Genomic DNA, 14,955 nt, shown 5'->3' on the forward strand with positions numbered 1-14,955 from the left:
AAAGAAACCAAAAAAGATAGTGGCACACAATGTAGATGCTTTGTATCTAGAGGTTCAGACGGATTTATAGCAGTGGAAGGGCCGCTTATCTGACAGCAAAAGAAGATTTCAATCTCCGAGAGCTGACATACTGACACTCGGCTCACACCGGGGACCAGATCGCTTGACGTCTTATGTAGGAAAGTACTCCGTGCGTAAAAGATAAGTTACAGGCTAATTGTAGGAGAAAGTGGCCCAATAAGGGAAGCCTGATGCCTTGAAAACTTCTTGGATTGGTGATCGGAGGAACTATCTACGGAACACCTCCTTCAGTCGTTGATAGTGTTGCAACCACCCATGGCCCCGACCCCTCTCCCTCGATACGGTAGCTCATATTTAGGATAAATCTTCACCTGGTTAAGCAATCTCCATCATCTGATATTCGATCCCAATTGAACTCCCCGCATAGAACATAAGAAATGCAATGGGCCAAGCTGCAAGATCGGACTCAACTAGTAATTTATCTATCACTCTCACCATCCTGGGTCTTTCACCACCATGAACTGACCCGAGTGGTATAGCCCTTGCGATTTCGAGAAGGTAATTTCATAACTCAATCCCCAAAATGTAGCATACCTCGTGACCTTACATCTCACCTTCGTTTTGGTCTTATGTAGTGCTCCGCGCTGAGTGGCGGAGGGGATGGAAAGACCTGCTATGCCGCTGCGTATAGTACCGACAAGCCAAGACGCGTTATTTGCCCTGGCCGGGGTTAAGTTTGCGGAGTTCCCGGCATTGAGCCAGGAGAGTGTTCGACATACTTGGGCATTTAGCATCTAATAAGTCAGACTATACACTCGAGGTAAGGTACAGTGGATGGCAAGTGGACCGGAATGGGCGGGGGATTGAAGGACAGCTCTACGCAGTGTCAGTGTCCAACCGCTCTTTGATGACATGACACGTTGATTAGGATTTCGAGCCTTTCTTTAGGCTTTTGAACTCAATACTTTCTTCCATATGGTGATTCAATGGTGACTACATCAAAGGTCAAACGAGATAAACGAAATCTCCACAATCTATCTTGATCAAGATCACTATCGCAAGTCGAAAATAGTGGTATCGGTAGTTCAGTTTTTTTTTCTTCTTTTATACAGGCCAGAAGAGTCTTTCTACACACCAGTACACAATTCCTCATGTAGGAGTAGAGCTATATGCTAATTGAGGATCCGCAAAGCCTTGGGGACCACTTCCCCCAAGTGCCCAAAGTGGAAAGACAACAACGATTCATTAACCCACACGATTGAAAAACCATGCACAATCTATCAAAGAATCTATCATCCCCCCGTAAGTTCCTTACCGGAGAGAGAAAAATCTAAACCATCGACACCTCCTTCTGCACGACCCCGCCGCCCTCCTCGCGACTCATCGTGGTATACCGACTAAAATCGCGCTTCTCCTCCCGCTCCATCAACCCCCCACGACCACCACCACCTTTCCCATCCTGCCGCAATTTATATGCAGCCCGCCGGAAATACACGCGCTTGGCCCACTTCCACGCCTCCGCACCCACAAAAAACAGCCCGGCCTCGACAAACACGACCCCCCACTCCCACGAGATCCCGATGTGCTTGAAGACCACGTCGTTGATGACGGGGATGTACAGGATCGGGAAGGTGGTCACGAACCCGATCATGATGCCCGTGAAGAGGAAGCGGTTGCGGCGGAGGGAGGCGAGCCAGCCCCGCAGTCGGGACACGAACGTTTTGGTATTGGATTGGGATTGGTTTTCGGATGCGGTGGCCGGCAGGCTGAAGAAACTCCGGCGGAGGTCGACCATCTCCCACGCCAGGAACAGGGCGAACCAGGTCATGCACACGAAGGTGGTGGCGCGCGCGCGGTAGACCGTGTCGCAGGCCGAGGTGTAGTCGCTGTTGCACCCCGTCGCGAGGTTGCCGTCGCCCCAGGCGAAGAGCACCAGCGAGAAGGCCGAGAGAGAGAGGGCTGCCATCCACACGCCGTAGACGAGGGTGTCGATGATCACTTCCCAGGTGAAGATGCCTTGTTTCTGGTGAGGGGGGGTTAGTTTAGGGCTGTTCTGCTGAAGGGGAGGGGGAGGGGTTAGGGCTAACATACATTTTGAGGCGGGCGATCCATGATGTCCGGAGCCGCCACTTCCATCCCCAGTCCCATGTCCGGCAGGCCAGATGTGACCATGATGATCCAGAGGATCTCTACGGGCGCGATCGGGAAGACGGACTGGCCGTTCTCGTCCTTGAAGGCCAGCCCGATGAGCAGGGTCAGGGCGAGGCCGACGTTCTCCGCCAACAGGTGGAGGACGAACTTCTGGATGTTGTCGAAGATGCGGCGGCCTTCTTCGATGCCGTTGATGATCGAGGCGAAGTTGTCGTCCGTCAAGACCAGTTCCGATGCGTCCTTGGCGACGTCGGAGCCGGACTGGCCCATGGCGATGCCCACGTCCGCCCGCTTGAGCGAAGGGGAGTCGTTGACCCCGTCGCCGGTCATGGCGGCGTACCGGCCGCGTCGGTGCAGGGCGTCGATCATGCGCACCTTGGTGGTGGGCGCGCAGCGAGCAATGACTAGCGGTAGGGTCGGCAGCTCGTCGATCTGCTCGTCACTCAGCCGGTCGAACTGGCTGGCCGTCATGACCATCGCGTCGGCCACGTCCTGCGCCACGCTGGCCATGTCCCGCGGGATAATCCCAACTTGCGCCGCGATGGCCCGCGCCGTGCCGGGGTGGTCGCCCGTCACCATATGCACCGTGATCCCCGCGCGTCGACACTCCTCGATCGCCCCCGCCGTCTCCGGCCGCGGCGGATCATACAGCCCGATCAGCCCGCAGAAGGTGAGGTCTTTCTCCACCTCCTCTCGCGCGGGCGTCTCGTCGCGGGGCTCAATCGGCCGACAGGCCAGCGCGAGCACACGCAGACCTTCTTTCGCGAGATCCTCCATCTTCTGGAGGATCTCCTGCCTCTTCTCCTCGTCCAGCGGAGTGGCGTCTGCGCCTGCGGTCCAGACGGCCTGCGTACACGCCTCCAGCACCCGCTCGACTGCACCCTTGGTGAACACCATCTGGGCCGAGGTCTCAGCATTCTCGAAGATCACCGACATCTTCTTGACGGTCGAGTCGAAGGGATACTCGGCCTTCTGCGTCCAGAGCGGGTTCCGGCCGCCCGTCCACCGCTCCCTGCCCCACTGGAAGCGCATGGCGAAGACCTGGATGGCGATATCCGTGGGCTCGCCGCGGGCCTGCCACTCGTGCGACTCATCCGAGTAATGCACGTGGGCCAGGTTGGCCATGGCCGCGACATCGAGGTACTGCTGCAACAGGGCGCCCGACCCGTGAGCATTCAACAAGCCCTCCCTGCGCGCTTCCCAGGGCTGACCACTGTCTGGGTTCGCTCCCTTTTCCTTCTCCCCTCCTGCCTCGACCTCGGGCCCAGAAACCAACCTCACCCCGTCCCCATTGCCCGGATCGAGGACATCACCCCCCTCACCCACAACCACCAACCCCCCAACACCCGCTACCCAAGCCCTCTTCACGACCATCTTCCCCTGCGTCAACGTCCCCGTCTTATCCGAACAGACATCCTGCACCGCCCCCAACATCTCCAGACTCTCCAACCGCCGCACCACCACATTCCGACTGACCATCGACCGCGTCCCCGCCGCCATCGTGATCGTCAACACCACCACCAGACACGCCGGAATCATCGCCAGCCCCGTGGCGACCGCATAGATAATGACCTCGCGATCATTCCGCATGCCGTTCGCCCCCATGACGACCAGCGCAAACACCACCGCGATACCGAAGAGCACCAGCGCCAGCGCCGACAGCTTCCGCTGCAGGGGCGTCCCGGTGTTCAGCCCGAGAAAATTGAGCACGTAGGCGCTGGTCGAGAGGCAGAGATTGGCGAGGGGGTTGAGGACCTTCTCGCGCTTCTTGGGGGAGTCGTCCTCCGGGTTGGTGCGCGGGGTGCGGCGCTTGTAGCGGGCGGAGTGGTTGGAGGCGTGCAGGGCGGCGGCGATGAGGCCGATCTCGGTGGCCATGCCGGTGCTGGTGATGATGCCGCGGCCGCGGCCGCGCGTGATGGTCGTCGAGCTGTAGGCGATGTTGAGGCGGTCGCCGGGCCCGGTGTCCGCCGCATAGGTGTCGTGCGGGGTTTTGGCGATGGGGAGGGATTCGCCCGTCAGCAGGGCTTCGTCGGTCTCGAGGTTCATGGTTTCGATGAGACTGTTGTGCGGTCAGATTGATTTCTGAAAGAGTTAGGGTTTTGGGGAAGGGACGCACCGAACATCGGCCGGCACGGTATCGCCGACCTTCAACTCCACGACATCGCCCACGACCAGCTCCTTGGCCGGCACCGTCTTGGTCTTGCCGTCGCGGGTGACGGTGCCGGTCGGCGAGCTCAGCGACCGCAGCGACCCCATCGTCTTCTCCGCCGCGAAGTCCTGGTACACGCCCACCACGATGTTCAGCCCGATCACCGCCGCGATCACCCCGCCTTCGATCCAGGATTGGATCCCGAAGCTGACGGCCATGGCGATGATGAGGACCTTGACGGGGGTTAGCTTGCTGTCTTTGTAGGGAAGGTGTAGCTCCAAGGGGGGGGGGGGGTTCACGCACCAGCATCATCGCATTCGCCACCTGCCGAATCACAATCGTCAACAACGAGACCCCCTCGTCATCCTCCAGCTCATTCGGCCCATCCTGCTGCAACCGCGCGGCCGCCTCCGCACTGGAAAGCCCCTGGTCCGGGTTCACGTGCAGTTCCTGGAGGATGGTCTCCCAGGGTAACGAGTGCGCCGGTTGCGACAGACGCGTGCCGGGGGTGTTGTTGTTGCTGCTGCTGCTGCTGTTGTTATTAGATTTGGATTTCATCTTCCAATCGAGAACTCAGTCAGGTGGTTCGGGTCAAAGGTCGAAGATTGATAATCAAAAGATAAGAGAAAGCAAGGGATCTAATCTATCTGGACGATGTCATAGATGATGGCAGTGCTCTCTAAACCACGTAACCTATCAATAGTCTAGATGTCGTTGCTGAATAAAAAGATCTAGCTAGATCTGGCATCCGATCGATTTGGAATATGTCCTGGAACCGAGGAACGAAGGGAGCACAGCCTTATATAACACTATCATCTCCGATTACCTCCATCCACCACTTCTCGGCATATCTCGCTTCGCCGATAATCCCGTTACTGAGACAGTGGGTGACTTGGGGGCGATTGGGAGGCAATTGGGGAAACTGTCATGCCCAGCTCCCGCCAAGAACCCCTACAGTCCAGTGAGAGGATTCGCCGCAGCAACCATGACGCAGACAATTGTGCTTGCATCCATGGTTCCAAGTCTGGGGAAGAAATGGGAAGAAATGACTGCATGGGTTGGATCTGGGGATGTGATTAGCTGAGCCAGGGTGTGTACCCGCCGGTTCAACTTGCCAAGCCGGTTCCGCAGCGCGGAGAAAGAGCAGAGAAGCCCAGCCCAGCCCAGCCCTTGGCGGGAAGATGCATCGCATCGTACAGTCAAGTACAGTTTTGCCTTTAGTCTGTCCTCGTGTTGGGTTCCCGTTTCCCCCCTTCGGTCCCTTCCTGCGTGATGCCGTCCGGCGGGGAGAGGGAGAGGTGCGAGTTGAAACAGCAAAGCAATACTGTACTGTACTCAGATAACAAATAGGGGGCACACACTTTAAAGTGTTCCCACCCCCGGTCGGTTGGTCCGAATTTTTGTGTGATTTTATTTTTTTTGTTGTCTTGCTTTTCTGCTCTCTGCCATCGACTACATACTATACTGCATTAGCCCTTTCGAACTTATCTTATGCTTGCTACCTGCCACGGCTGGATACCCTGCGCGTCTGTCTGACTATTCTTACATCCGACTTCTATGTAGGATTACGTTCTCTACATCAAACCTCGCGCGCATCGCAGCTTCACGTGGTCCCCATCGATTCCCTGATCATATTGTGATTCGCATATCACACACACACACACACACACACACACACACACACATCAAACTAAACTAACAACATTGCCGATGACGGAGCACGACCCTCCCCCCCCAAGTGGCGAAATCGTCGGCGTGATCATCGGAGCCGTGGCTTTGTTCATCGTCATTAGCTTTCTGCCCATGTGAGTTTCTCTCTCTGTTGTCTTGCTTTCCCCGCCGCCGCTGTTTGTGTCGGTTGGGTGGGTGGAGGAGCGCTCATTCGTGAGAGATTCGTCATTCTGGTCTCCGCCCACCCACATCCCCCCCTCTCCCTCCCTCCAGCCCTACCTTACCCCAAAAAAGAGCCTCTCAAGGAAAGCCGCCAAGATCTTATCTCGTTTGCCGGCGTACTACATATCATGGCGCCAAGATCTTGGTTTTCTTTTGAGTTGGCATGAGGGATGAGGGAAGGGGAGGGGAGGGGAGGGTCACCGAGCAGCAGTGACCTCACCAGATCCGACATACCCCCCAACACGACCAAACACTCTTCACCAGTCTCAACAGCATCAACAGCACCATCACTAACAATCTGGCAACAACGCAAGAGCTCTAACATGGCACCGTCGCCGACGTCGCGCCGCCACCGCCGCCGCGGCCGGCGGCACATCCTCCACCGCGACCGCCGCCGACCCCCTCCGGCGGGACAGCGCCCTCCAGGCGCTGACTGGCAGTCCCTCAATGCAACAGCTCCCGATCAGCGTGGAGCGCTGGCTCGAAGAACAAACCCATTCGGGCACCAACGAGACCTGGCATTATGCCCAGGAATCCTGGTACGTTGTTTCCCTTCTGTCTTATTGGGGTTTCCGCATCCGGCGGGGGTCCAGAAACTTCAAAGTTTGGTTGTTCTGGGCTGTTTTTCTTGGCTGGCTTGGCTGGATCCCGAGTCGCTTTTCCCTGTCTGATTTCGTATGCTTTTCGCTTTTGGGTTGCTGCTTATGTCATCGGGTGTCTTTCCCCACCCCGCGTATTCGGAGGATTGATTCAGTGAGAGAGGCAAGCCAAGAGTCCCTTCTTGGCGGAGATTCTTGGCGGGATTCCTTGGCGAGGATTTCCCTCCCTCCCTCCCTCTCTTATCTTTCTCGTTCTTGGGTCGTTATGCTGCAGGACACCCCAATCGCATCGCACATCTCCGTGGATTATCGCAATTTGCCACCCCGTTCTCGGTATTGCGCAAAAGTTATGCTATTATGCTAATGTTATGCCCGACTCTCGGGCGAGGTCTAGTGCCATCTGTCTTGAGCGTCTGAAAGTAGACGAAAACGAGAAGTTTCCCACCACCACCACCACCACCACCAACAACCTCCCGCCAACACAACCGAAACCCGCATGGATTCCCCAGCGAGGCTACCACAGCGGCAGCGGAGTGATGGCACCGACCAACGCAGTAGACTCCGATCTCGAACGGGGATTAGGATTGGAATCCGGATTGGGCGACTGGCGCCGCGGGTCGGTGCCGCTATCGCTTTCCTCGTCTTCTTGCTCCACGGAGCTAGAGGCGGAGCAGCAGCAGCAGCAGCAGCAGCAGCAGCATGCACCGACCGAAAAACAGCCACCGCAACCGCATCCACAACAGGATGAGGTGGTCGTGCTGAATCGCTGTAACCATGTCTTTCATGCCGCGTGCTTGGTTCTGTGGGTCGAGCAGCATCGGTATCGGTGTCCGATCTGTCAGGCGTCGTTGAAGCATAGTTCCAGTTGAATCATGATGACTGGCTTTGCTGTGCGTGTGGTGGTATGATGCGCTTGCTTGCCGATTATCCGACCTTTTTTTTTTCTGTGCTATTTTGGTGCCGCCGAGTCTGTCGCCAAGAATGCGTGCAGGTGTTCTAGTTATCGGTTGGTATCACGGTTAGGGTGGGTAAGGGTGTCTCCTGGCGTCTTGGGGTGTGGTTGGCTGGCGCGTTGTCTGGAATATGGTGGTTTTGATCTTGGTCTTGGACTTGGGGGTTGGCGTTTGAGTTTGCGTTAGCGATTCCTGCTATGAAGTAACGTGTGTTGTACTACCCCCCTCCTGTGTAAGGTTCAGTGTAATTGCTGGGCGTACAGCCTCGCCTCTCTTCAGCGTGCCCCGCACGCATCATCCTTGGTAATGAACCCCAACCCAGCAACGGGATCTCTGGTTTCGATTAGTAAAAGTAAACAAGCGAAATATGCATCATGACCCCGATCATGCATCATCGCCAAGCAAGAACACAGCAAACCCCCAGAAAATACTAGCTTCTAGAATCATTCCCTGAAGCCACCGCATGTCGCATGCCTGCGTCAAGCCCCGTGTCTATTTCTTGATCGACCGAAACATGGAAGCCCAGCGACCGGGCTGGACCTTGTTTAGGGGGCCATCAATGCGAGTGACTTCCTTCATACAATCGTAGTACTCAACCAATCCGCATCGGTAGGCCCAGCCCCGGCCCCAGATCCTCCGCATCCAGCACCTCCTCCGCAGGAGTATCGACATCGGCGGAAGAAGCAGAAATTGAAACGAACGGGTCACATCCCTGGATCACAATCTCGTCGAACCGCCGACTCACGCGACTGTAGTTCAGCCCGTACCGGCCCAGCTCCTGCAGCCGGATCGATACCCAATCCTGGTAGATGCGGTCCGGGGTCGCGATCCCCGCGATGAACAGCGGCCAGATGATCCGGACCATCAGGTGGGGTCGACTGCGGTGGAGTTTGAGAGAGAGAGATAATACCTGGTTGACCGCGTTTTCCAGCGGAGGTAGCTGTGCGGTGTGTTGTTGGGTGGTGGTGGTCGACGTCGGCGGGACGGTGTCCTTGAAGCAGAGATGGAAGTACACGATCGTGCCGTAGAAGGTGATGGTCGCCCAGAAGATGGTTTCCAGGACGCGTCGGCTGGCAAAGTCGCAGGTTGGGGCGGTTAGGGCGGTGGTGAGGATGCTGTCGTTTTGCTTGTTGGGGGTTAGCACGTCTGAGGTGATAGGGAAGGGAAGTCTACGAAATGGCATACATACCTCCAGGACCAAGGTGAGTTCGTCGACGAGACGACGATACGACACCTCCGAAGTCTGCTGGCCTTGGCGCCAGAGTTCGGTGATCTTGAACTGCAAGACATGACTTCGGTGGTAGAGGACCAACGCGGGCTGGTTCTCGATGTCGTCCAGCTGCGCCGCCGTCGGGTACGAGTCGCCCCAGAAGCGGCGGGGCGATTGGCGGCCGATGCGGTAGAGCTCCGCCAGACTCAGGCCTCTTTGTTCGGCTTCGTCCTGGATGAAGAACCGGAAGAGGTCGGCGTCGAGTCGGGCGGCCGCAGGCCCGCAGAAGAGGGCCCCGGGAGTGAAGAAGTACAACGTCCACAGTAGGAAGAGAGGTACCGCTGTGTGACGGAGTTTGCTGGTCGCCAGCCCAGGCAAACTATTCGTCGGCAACATGGTTGTCCTCTCGGTGCTATCTACAGCGGCGTTCGTCGATTTCCCCCAGGGCAAGGCGCCGGCACCTGCCCTTCCCCCCTCTGCACCAAGCGCCGATGCGGATGAAGCAGGCTTCAATAGCGGAACGACATGGTTGAAGAGCAAACTCTCGATTCCCCGGATGTGCACATTGATGGCCGCGGTGCCGCTGCCGAAGCGGTTCTCGTAGTCGATCATCAGCCACAAAGTGATAAAGATGGCCTCCAGCTGCTCCGACGACTTTTCGACCTCCGGCCGCAATGCCTCCCGCAGACCGGCCAGCGCCCGTCCGTAATGCATGCGACCCCCTAGATCTGCCACCGTCTCGACCGCGTCCCGTGGCTGTTCACTGTCGTAGAGCTGGGCGCGACGGATCTCGCTCGCCGTACTCGCCAACAACATACTCATTACCATGGGCTCCCGGACCGCGATCTTGTGGTAGGCGTACGACATGGCGGACCACGGCCAGTGTTTGCCAAGAAGCACGACCAGCGCGGAGTCTTGGAGGTAGGCGATGCACGAGCGGTCGAAGCCGGTCAGCACAAGCGAGTTGGCCGCTTGCACGGTCCTGCTTTTGCCTCCGGGAGACGATAGGGTGAGAATCCTTGGGGATTGAGGGGGCGGCGTCGTCGTCGTCGTTGTTGTCGTAGGGGGGCTCTTTCGTGCCGTCGTACCATGGGCCGGGCTACCCGCATTACCCTCCGTCTTCTGTACTACTTCCTTGGTCGTGGATGCGGAAACATTTCTCCTGGCAGAAGGCCGGGGGATAGGGCCGCCCTTCCACTCGCACAGGATGCGGGCGGCGGTGCAACGCCGGCATTGCGGTTCAGGCTGGCCGGGGACGGCCAATTTCTCCTCGTCGCACTTGACCTTGCGGATTCGACACGTGCGACAGCCTGCGTAGCGTCAGTCGATCGGTGAATCATTCCAAGATTACTGCTGACACGGTATCCGAGTGGATCCTCACCGGTCCTGGAGCGAGTCTTCTTGCCGAGCTTATGCATCCCGATAGTGCTGCTGGAGTTCGGCAGCGCTCCACTGGGTCATTTGCTCGCGGAGGGGTTGTGTCGAGTGGGGGTCTATCAGGGTCATGTATATTCTGTAAATGTGATGGCTGACAGGCAGTAAGCGATGCTACCACGCAGATAAGCCAATGCTAAGCGATAGGGAGACTGCAAGGTGAGGGGAAGAGTGCCGATGATCTCGCCGTCGCGATATTGTCCAGAAGGGAGCCACTCCGGAGAAACAGCCGGGCCGCGCAAAGTGCCGAGGCAGACAACGCGATTGGCTGGGTCGGCAGGGGTCAGGTGACTGTCCGCGGCACTGAGCCAATTAGATCGGCAATCGGAGCCCACTCCGCTTCGGCAATGCAGCCGATCGATAAGCGGGTGGAATGGAATGCCTGATAAGCCGGGCATGAACTGCGGCGAGCATCTCCGCATCTCCGCATCACCAGAGGGGGAGATTCTGACGGTCTGGGTCGCACAGATATAAAATAGCGCCCATCATGTCTAATACTCACGAGAAGGCAGGATTCCACTGTCAAATCACCCAAGATGACTGTTCAAACCGCCCAAGAACGCTTCATCGCCAGCGTCCAGGAAGCCCTGCGCAACTATGACACCCAACTACAGAAGATCAACCAGAAGGTAGCCTTCCTAATCACCTATGATACAAAAAGTCCCACAGGGATTCATCACAAACATGAGCCCCCATCAACCACTCGAGCTAACCGAGTCACCAGATCTGGTCCAACCCCGAACTAGCGTACGAGGAACATCAAGCCCACGACGCCATCTGCGCCCTCTTCGACACCCTCACCACCACCACAGACTTGACCTTCACCATCCAGCGCTCCGCCTACGACATCCCCACCGCCCTCGAGGTCACCTACACACACGGCGACCCGTCGCGCGGACGCGTCGTCGCCTTCAACGCCGAATACGACGCCCTGCCCGGCATCGGCCACGCGTGCGGCCACAACCTGATCGCGACGAGCTCCATCGCCGCCTTCCTCGCCACCTGCCACGCCATGCGGTCTGAAGCCCCCACCACCGCCGCTGCCGCCAACTTCACGGTGAAACTGCTCGGCACGCCGGCCGAGGAATCCGGGGGCGGCAAGATCCAGCTCCTGGAGCGGGGCGCGTACACGGGGGTGCACGCGTGCCTGATGGTGCACCCGGTGCCGATGGCGCCGCAGAACCCGCGGCTGCTGACGCTGGCCACCGTGCTGCCGGGCGGGTACCTGGCCAACGACAAGCTGCGGGTGACGTTCACGGGGCGGCCGGCGCACGCGGCGGCGGCGCCGTGGGAGGGGGTCAACGCGCTGGACGCGGTGGTCGCGGCGTACGTGAATGTCGCGCTGCTGCGGCAGCAGATCCTGCCCACGCAGCGCGTGCACGGGGTGATTGTCGACGGCGGGGAGCGGCCGAATGTCATCCCGCGCAGCGCGGCCGTGGATTACTACATCCGGTCGCCGACGGTGAGGTCGTTGAAGGGGCTGTCGGAGCGGGTGGTCAAGTGCTTTGAGGCGGCGGCGCTGGCCACGGGGTGCGAGGTCGCGTTTGAGTGGTACGTGCTTTTGCTTTGGGGAGTGAGTTGAATTGAGGGGTATGCTGATGCTGATGTTCGAGTTGGTAGGGGTCCGTCGTATGCGGATCTCAAGACCAATAACCCGATCTGCGAGAGCTACGTCGCCGTCATGCGGGCGATGGGCCATCTCACCTTGTTCGATAATACGGGGCAGAAGAGTGCGATTACCGGGGCGTCGACGGACCAAGGTACGTATTTCATCCCCGGTTGGTCTTCGTTGCGTGGGAGTGTGCTAATCGGACCAGGCAACGTGTCGTACGCCGTGCCCGGCTTCCATGGCATCTTCACCATCCCCACCGACGGGGTCAACCACACGCCCGGGTTCACCCAGGGCGCGGGCTCGCTCGAGGCGTATCAGCGGGGGATGGCGTGCGCGGCGGGGATGGCGGTGGTGGCGTGTCAGGTGCTGGTGGACGATGAGTTTGCGGCGCGGGTGCAGAAGGATTTCGAGACGGAGAGGGAGTAGTTTAATGTCCGGTGGAGATAATGCCTTGCAGTTTGGGGGGGTACATGATGGATTCACGCTGTGTCTAGCACCAATGCTGTCTCTAACACTACAAGATCAACCTGCTTACAGCAGATGAACCAAGCCAAGTATCCGAACACATCATCCAATCCAGACCAACCCAACCACCACAATGCAGAGGATACGTCATAAATGCCATTTCTCAAAATTCAAACACTAACAAACCCAAATCACAAACTGGTCGCGACCTGCGCAGACACCTCCCTCACCTTCTCCTCCAAGACAGCCGCCTGCTGGGCCTCCTCCTTCTTGCCGGCCACCTCAGCCTCCAACCCCTCCCTCTCAAAGCTCTTCATAGGATAATACCCCCAGCGATCCATCATCTCGCGATCCTCATCCCACCCATTGCAATCGGTAGTCAACATCTTCTCGCCCGTAAACACAGCATTGGCGCCGGCCTGGAAACAGGCGACCTGCTGCTCCTCGGACAACGAGATGCGGCCGGCGGCCAGCCGCACGATGGTGGCGGGCAGCACGACTCTGGCGGTGGCGACGGTGCGCAGCAGGCGATCGAAGGGGATCATCTTGCGATCGCCCAGGGGGGTGCCCGGGATGGGCACGAGGGCATTGACCGGGAAGCTCTCGGGGTGCTTGGGCAGATTGGCCACGGTGAAGATCAGGCCGACGCGGTCCTCGTCCTTCTCGCCCAGCCCCAGGATGCCGCCGCTGCAGACGTTGATGCCGGCGTCGCGCACGTTGGCCAGCGTGCGCAGCCGCTCGTCGTACGAGCGGGTCGTGATGATGGACGGGTAGAACTCGCGCGAGGTGTCGAGGTTGTGGTTGTAGGCGGTCAGGCCCGCGTCCTTGAGCTCCTTGGCCTGCGCCTCGTCGATCATCCCCAGCGTCACGCACACCTCCATCCCCATCTCGCGCACGCCGCTGACCATCGACTTGATGTTCTTCAGCGAGGTCTTGCGGCCCCGCATGTCGCGCCACGCCGCCCCCATGCAGAACCGCGTCGACCCGTTGGCTTTGGCCGTCCGCGCCGCCGCCAGCACCTCGTCCACCGCCGACATCTTCGTCGCTTTCAGCCCCGTGTTGTGCCGCGTCGACTGCGCGCAGTAGCTGCAGTCTTCGCTGCACCCGCCGGTTTTGATGTTCATGAGCGTGCACATTTGGATGGCCGAGGGGTCGTGGAATTTGCGGTGGACGAGGGACTATTTCTGGCGGCGTTAGTGGGTAGGTAGTCTAGGGGGTGAATGTGTTCATGGACTGCAGTGTGGTGTGGTGGTACGCACCGCAGCATAGGTCAGCTGGTTCAACGGGGTGTCGTAGATCTGCTGGATCTCCTCCTTGGTCCAGTTGGTGCGCGGCGTCGTGGCATCCGTCGCCTCTCGCAGCACCGCCGGCACTCGACTCGCCAGCGCCGCCGCACTGGGCGAGGTCGACTGCACTGTGCCGTAGGCGCGGCGGAAGGCAGTCCGCGGCAGGGCTTGTCGTAGCGAGATCATTCTCAATGTGTTTGTATTTTTGTCTATGAAAGAAAGGTCGAAACTGGGAGGAAGAGAAAAGAAAAGGGTGGTGTGGGAGGAGGTGCAGAAAGAAAGAGGGGGGGGATGGGGATGGACAAACTAGACCGGGGTTCGGAGTTGCGTGGTGACTAGGGCAGGGTACAGTAAGTTACTCGAGTCTACCTAGTATCTACGATAATGACTTGGCTAGTTGTCGAGCAAGTCAGCAAACCCCCCCGAACACGGACAGCCCAGTCACTCAGTGCAGTGCTGGACAAGCTTCACACAACCTCGGGCTGGAGAGGGGCAGGAGGGGCAGGAGCAGGCTGTGGGCTATGTTACGGGCTACTAATCTACAGGCTACAGCCAACAACCTCACCGGTCGTGTTGACCCCAACCGCTGAGGGTTCAACCCCCCCCTCCCCCCTCCCCCCTCCTCCCTCCTCCATGCAGTGTAAGCAATTGACTTCAACGGGACTTGCAGATCCAACTCACCACCACCACCACCACCACCACCAGGCCAGACTCCTCCGACTCCCAGACATCCATGCTCCACTCGTCTGGACTTCTCGGACCAAAGGAGACCCGCGGATTGAGACAATCCCGATTGTCATTTCGATTAGTCTATTTGGTTGGTCAGGTACCCGCCACACTATGGGGAAAGTGATGTCAACCCGGTTGAATCAACACAAAATAAACACCGCATTTGCCTGTTCGTTGATTGGTGGATATGCGAGAAGGCCGCCCGGTGAGGACGGATTACTCAGACGCTGAGTCATCCGCCACAGCCATGCAGCAACATAACTTAACTTATTCAAAGTGGACAACAGAATACGATCAAATGAAAATACTTATTTGCTTTTCTGTTACCAATTGAATAGACTCATGGAAGACAAAGATGAATGTACAGTAGAATCCTATGACTCGAAACGATAGCCGGCTATATACACCACTTTTGCCTTGTATGTATGTACACTCCCCCAAGTCTCGGCAGAA

At 58.2% G+C, this 14,955-nt stretch overlaps 5 protein-coding genes across 5 annotated transcripts; 2 read left to right on the forward strand and 3 right to left on the reverse strand.

Moving 5' to 3' along the window:
- Positions 1-1,351: 1,351 nt before the first annotated feature.
- On the reverse strand, positions 1,352-4,879 carry BO66DRAFT_458964 (calcium-transporting ATPase 3; the record flags this gene model as incomplete). The annotated part of the gene is made up of 4 exons (XM_025652231.1): positions 1,352-2,044; positions 2,113-4,231; positions 4,289-4,554; positions 4,625-4,879. 4 exons carry the CDS (start codon positions 4,877-4,879, stop codon positions 1,352-1,354), a joined length of 3,333 nt encoding a protein of 1,110 aa, XP_025500469.1.
- Positions 4,880-6,031: 1,152 nt separating this feature from the next.
- BO66DRAFT_441772 (uncharacterized protein) lies at positions 6,032-7,682 on the forward strand (the record flags this gene model as incomplete). Its single annotated transcript, XM_025651360.1, has 3 exons — positions 6,032-6,126; positions 6,529-6,753; positions 7,208-7,682. 3 exons carry the CDS (start codon positions 6,032-6,034, stop codon positions 7,680-7,682), a joined length of 795 nt encoding a protein of 264 aa, XP_025500470.1.
- A 338-nt stretch (positions 7,683-8,020) lies between these two features.
- Positions 8,021-10,394, reverse strand: BO66DRAFT_458967 (uncharacterized protein; the record flags this gene model as incomplete). The annotated part of the gene is made up of 3 exons (XM_025652232.1): positions 8,021-8,892; positions 8,956-10,286; positions 10,358-10,394. The coding sequence occupies 3 exons, from the start codon at positions 10,392-10,394 to the stop codon at positions 8,359-8,361; spliced, it is 1,902 nt and encodes a 633-aa protein (XP_025500471.1). The 3' UTR covers positions 8,021-8,358.
- Positions 10,395-10,850: 456 nt separating this feature from the next.
- On the forward strand, positions 10,851-12,448 carry BO66DRAFT_380780 (M20 family metallopeptidase; the record flags this gene model as incomplete). Its single annotated transcript, XM_025645921.1, has 4 exons — positions 10,851-11,039; positions 11,135-11,961; positions 12,031-12,170; positions 12,228-12,448. The coding sequence occupies exons 1-4, from the start codon at positions 10,947-10,949 to the stop codon at positions 12,446-12,448; spliced, it is 1,281 nt and encodes a 426-aa protein (XP_025500472.1). The 5' UTR covers positions 10,851-10,946.
- Positions 12,449-12,487: 39 nt separating this feature from the next.
- On the reverse strand, positions 12,488-13,988 carry BO66DRAFT_356305 (biotin synthase). Its single transcript, XM_025644879.1, has 2 exons — positions 13,747-13,988; positions 12,488-13,665 (listed from the first exon to the last, which is right to left on the reverse strand). Exons 1-2 carry the CDS (start codon positions 13,957-13,959, stop codon positions 12,679-12,681), a joined length of 1,200 nt encoding a protein of 399 aa, XP_025500473.1. The 5' UTR covers positions 13,960-13,988; the 3' UTR covers positions 12,488-12,678.
- Between the last annotated feature and the right edge of the window lie 967 nt (positions 13,989-14,955).

Source organism: Aspergillus aculeatinus (assembly GCF_003184765.1).
Source record: "Aspergillus aculeatinus CBS 121060 unplaced genomic scaffold BO66scaffold_48, whole genome shotgun sequence".
Lineage (NCBI taxonomy): Eukaryota > Fungi > Ascomycota > Eurotiomycetes > Eurotiales > Aspergillaceae > Aspergillus > Aspergillus aculeatinus.

Coding starts and splice junctions, on each gene's coding strand:
- BO66DRAFT_356305 (XM_025644879.1), bottom strand. CDS start 13,959: ATGATCTCGCTACGACAAGCCCTGCCGCGGACTGCCTTCCGCCGCGCC. Junction 13,666..13,746: donor ACCAGCTGACCTATGCTGCG/GTGCGTACCACC, acceptor CGCCAGAAATAG/TCCCTCGTCCACCGCAAATT.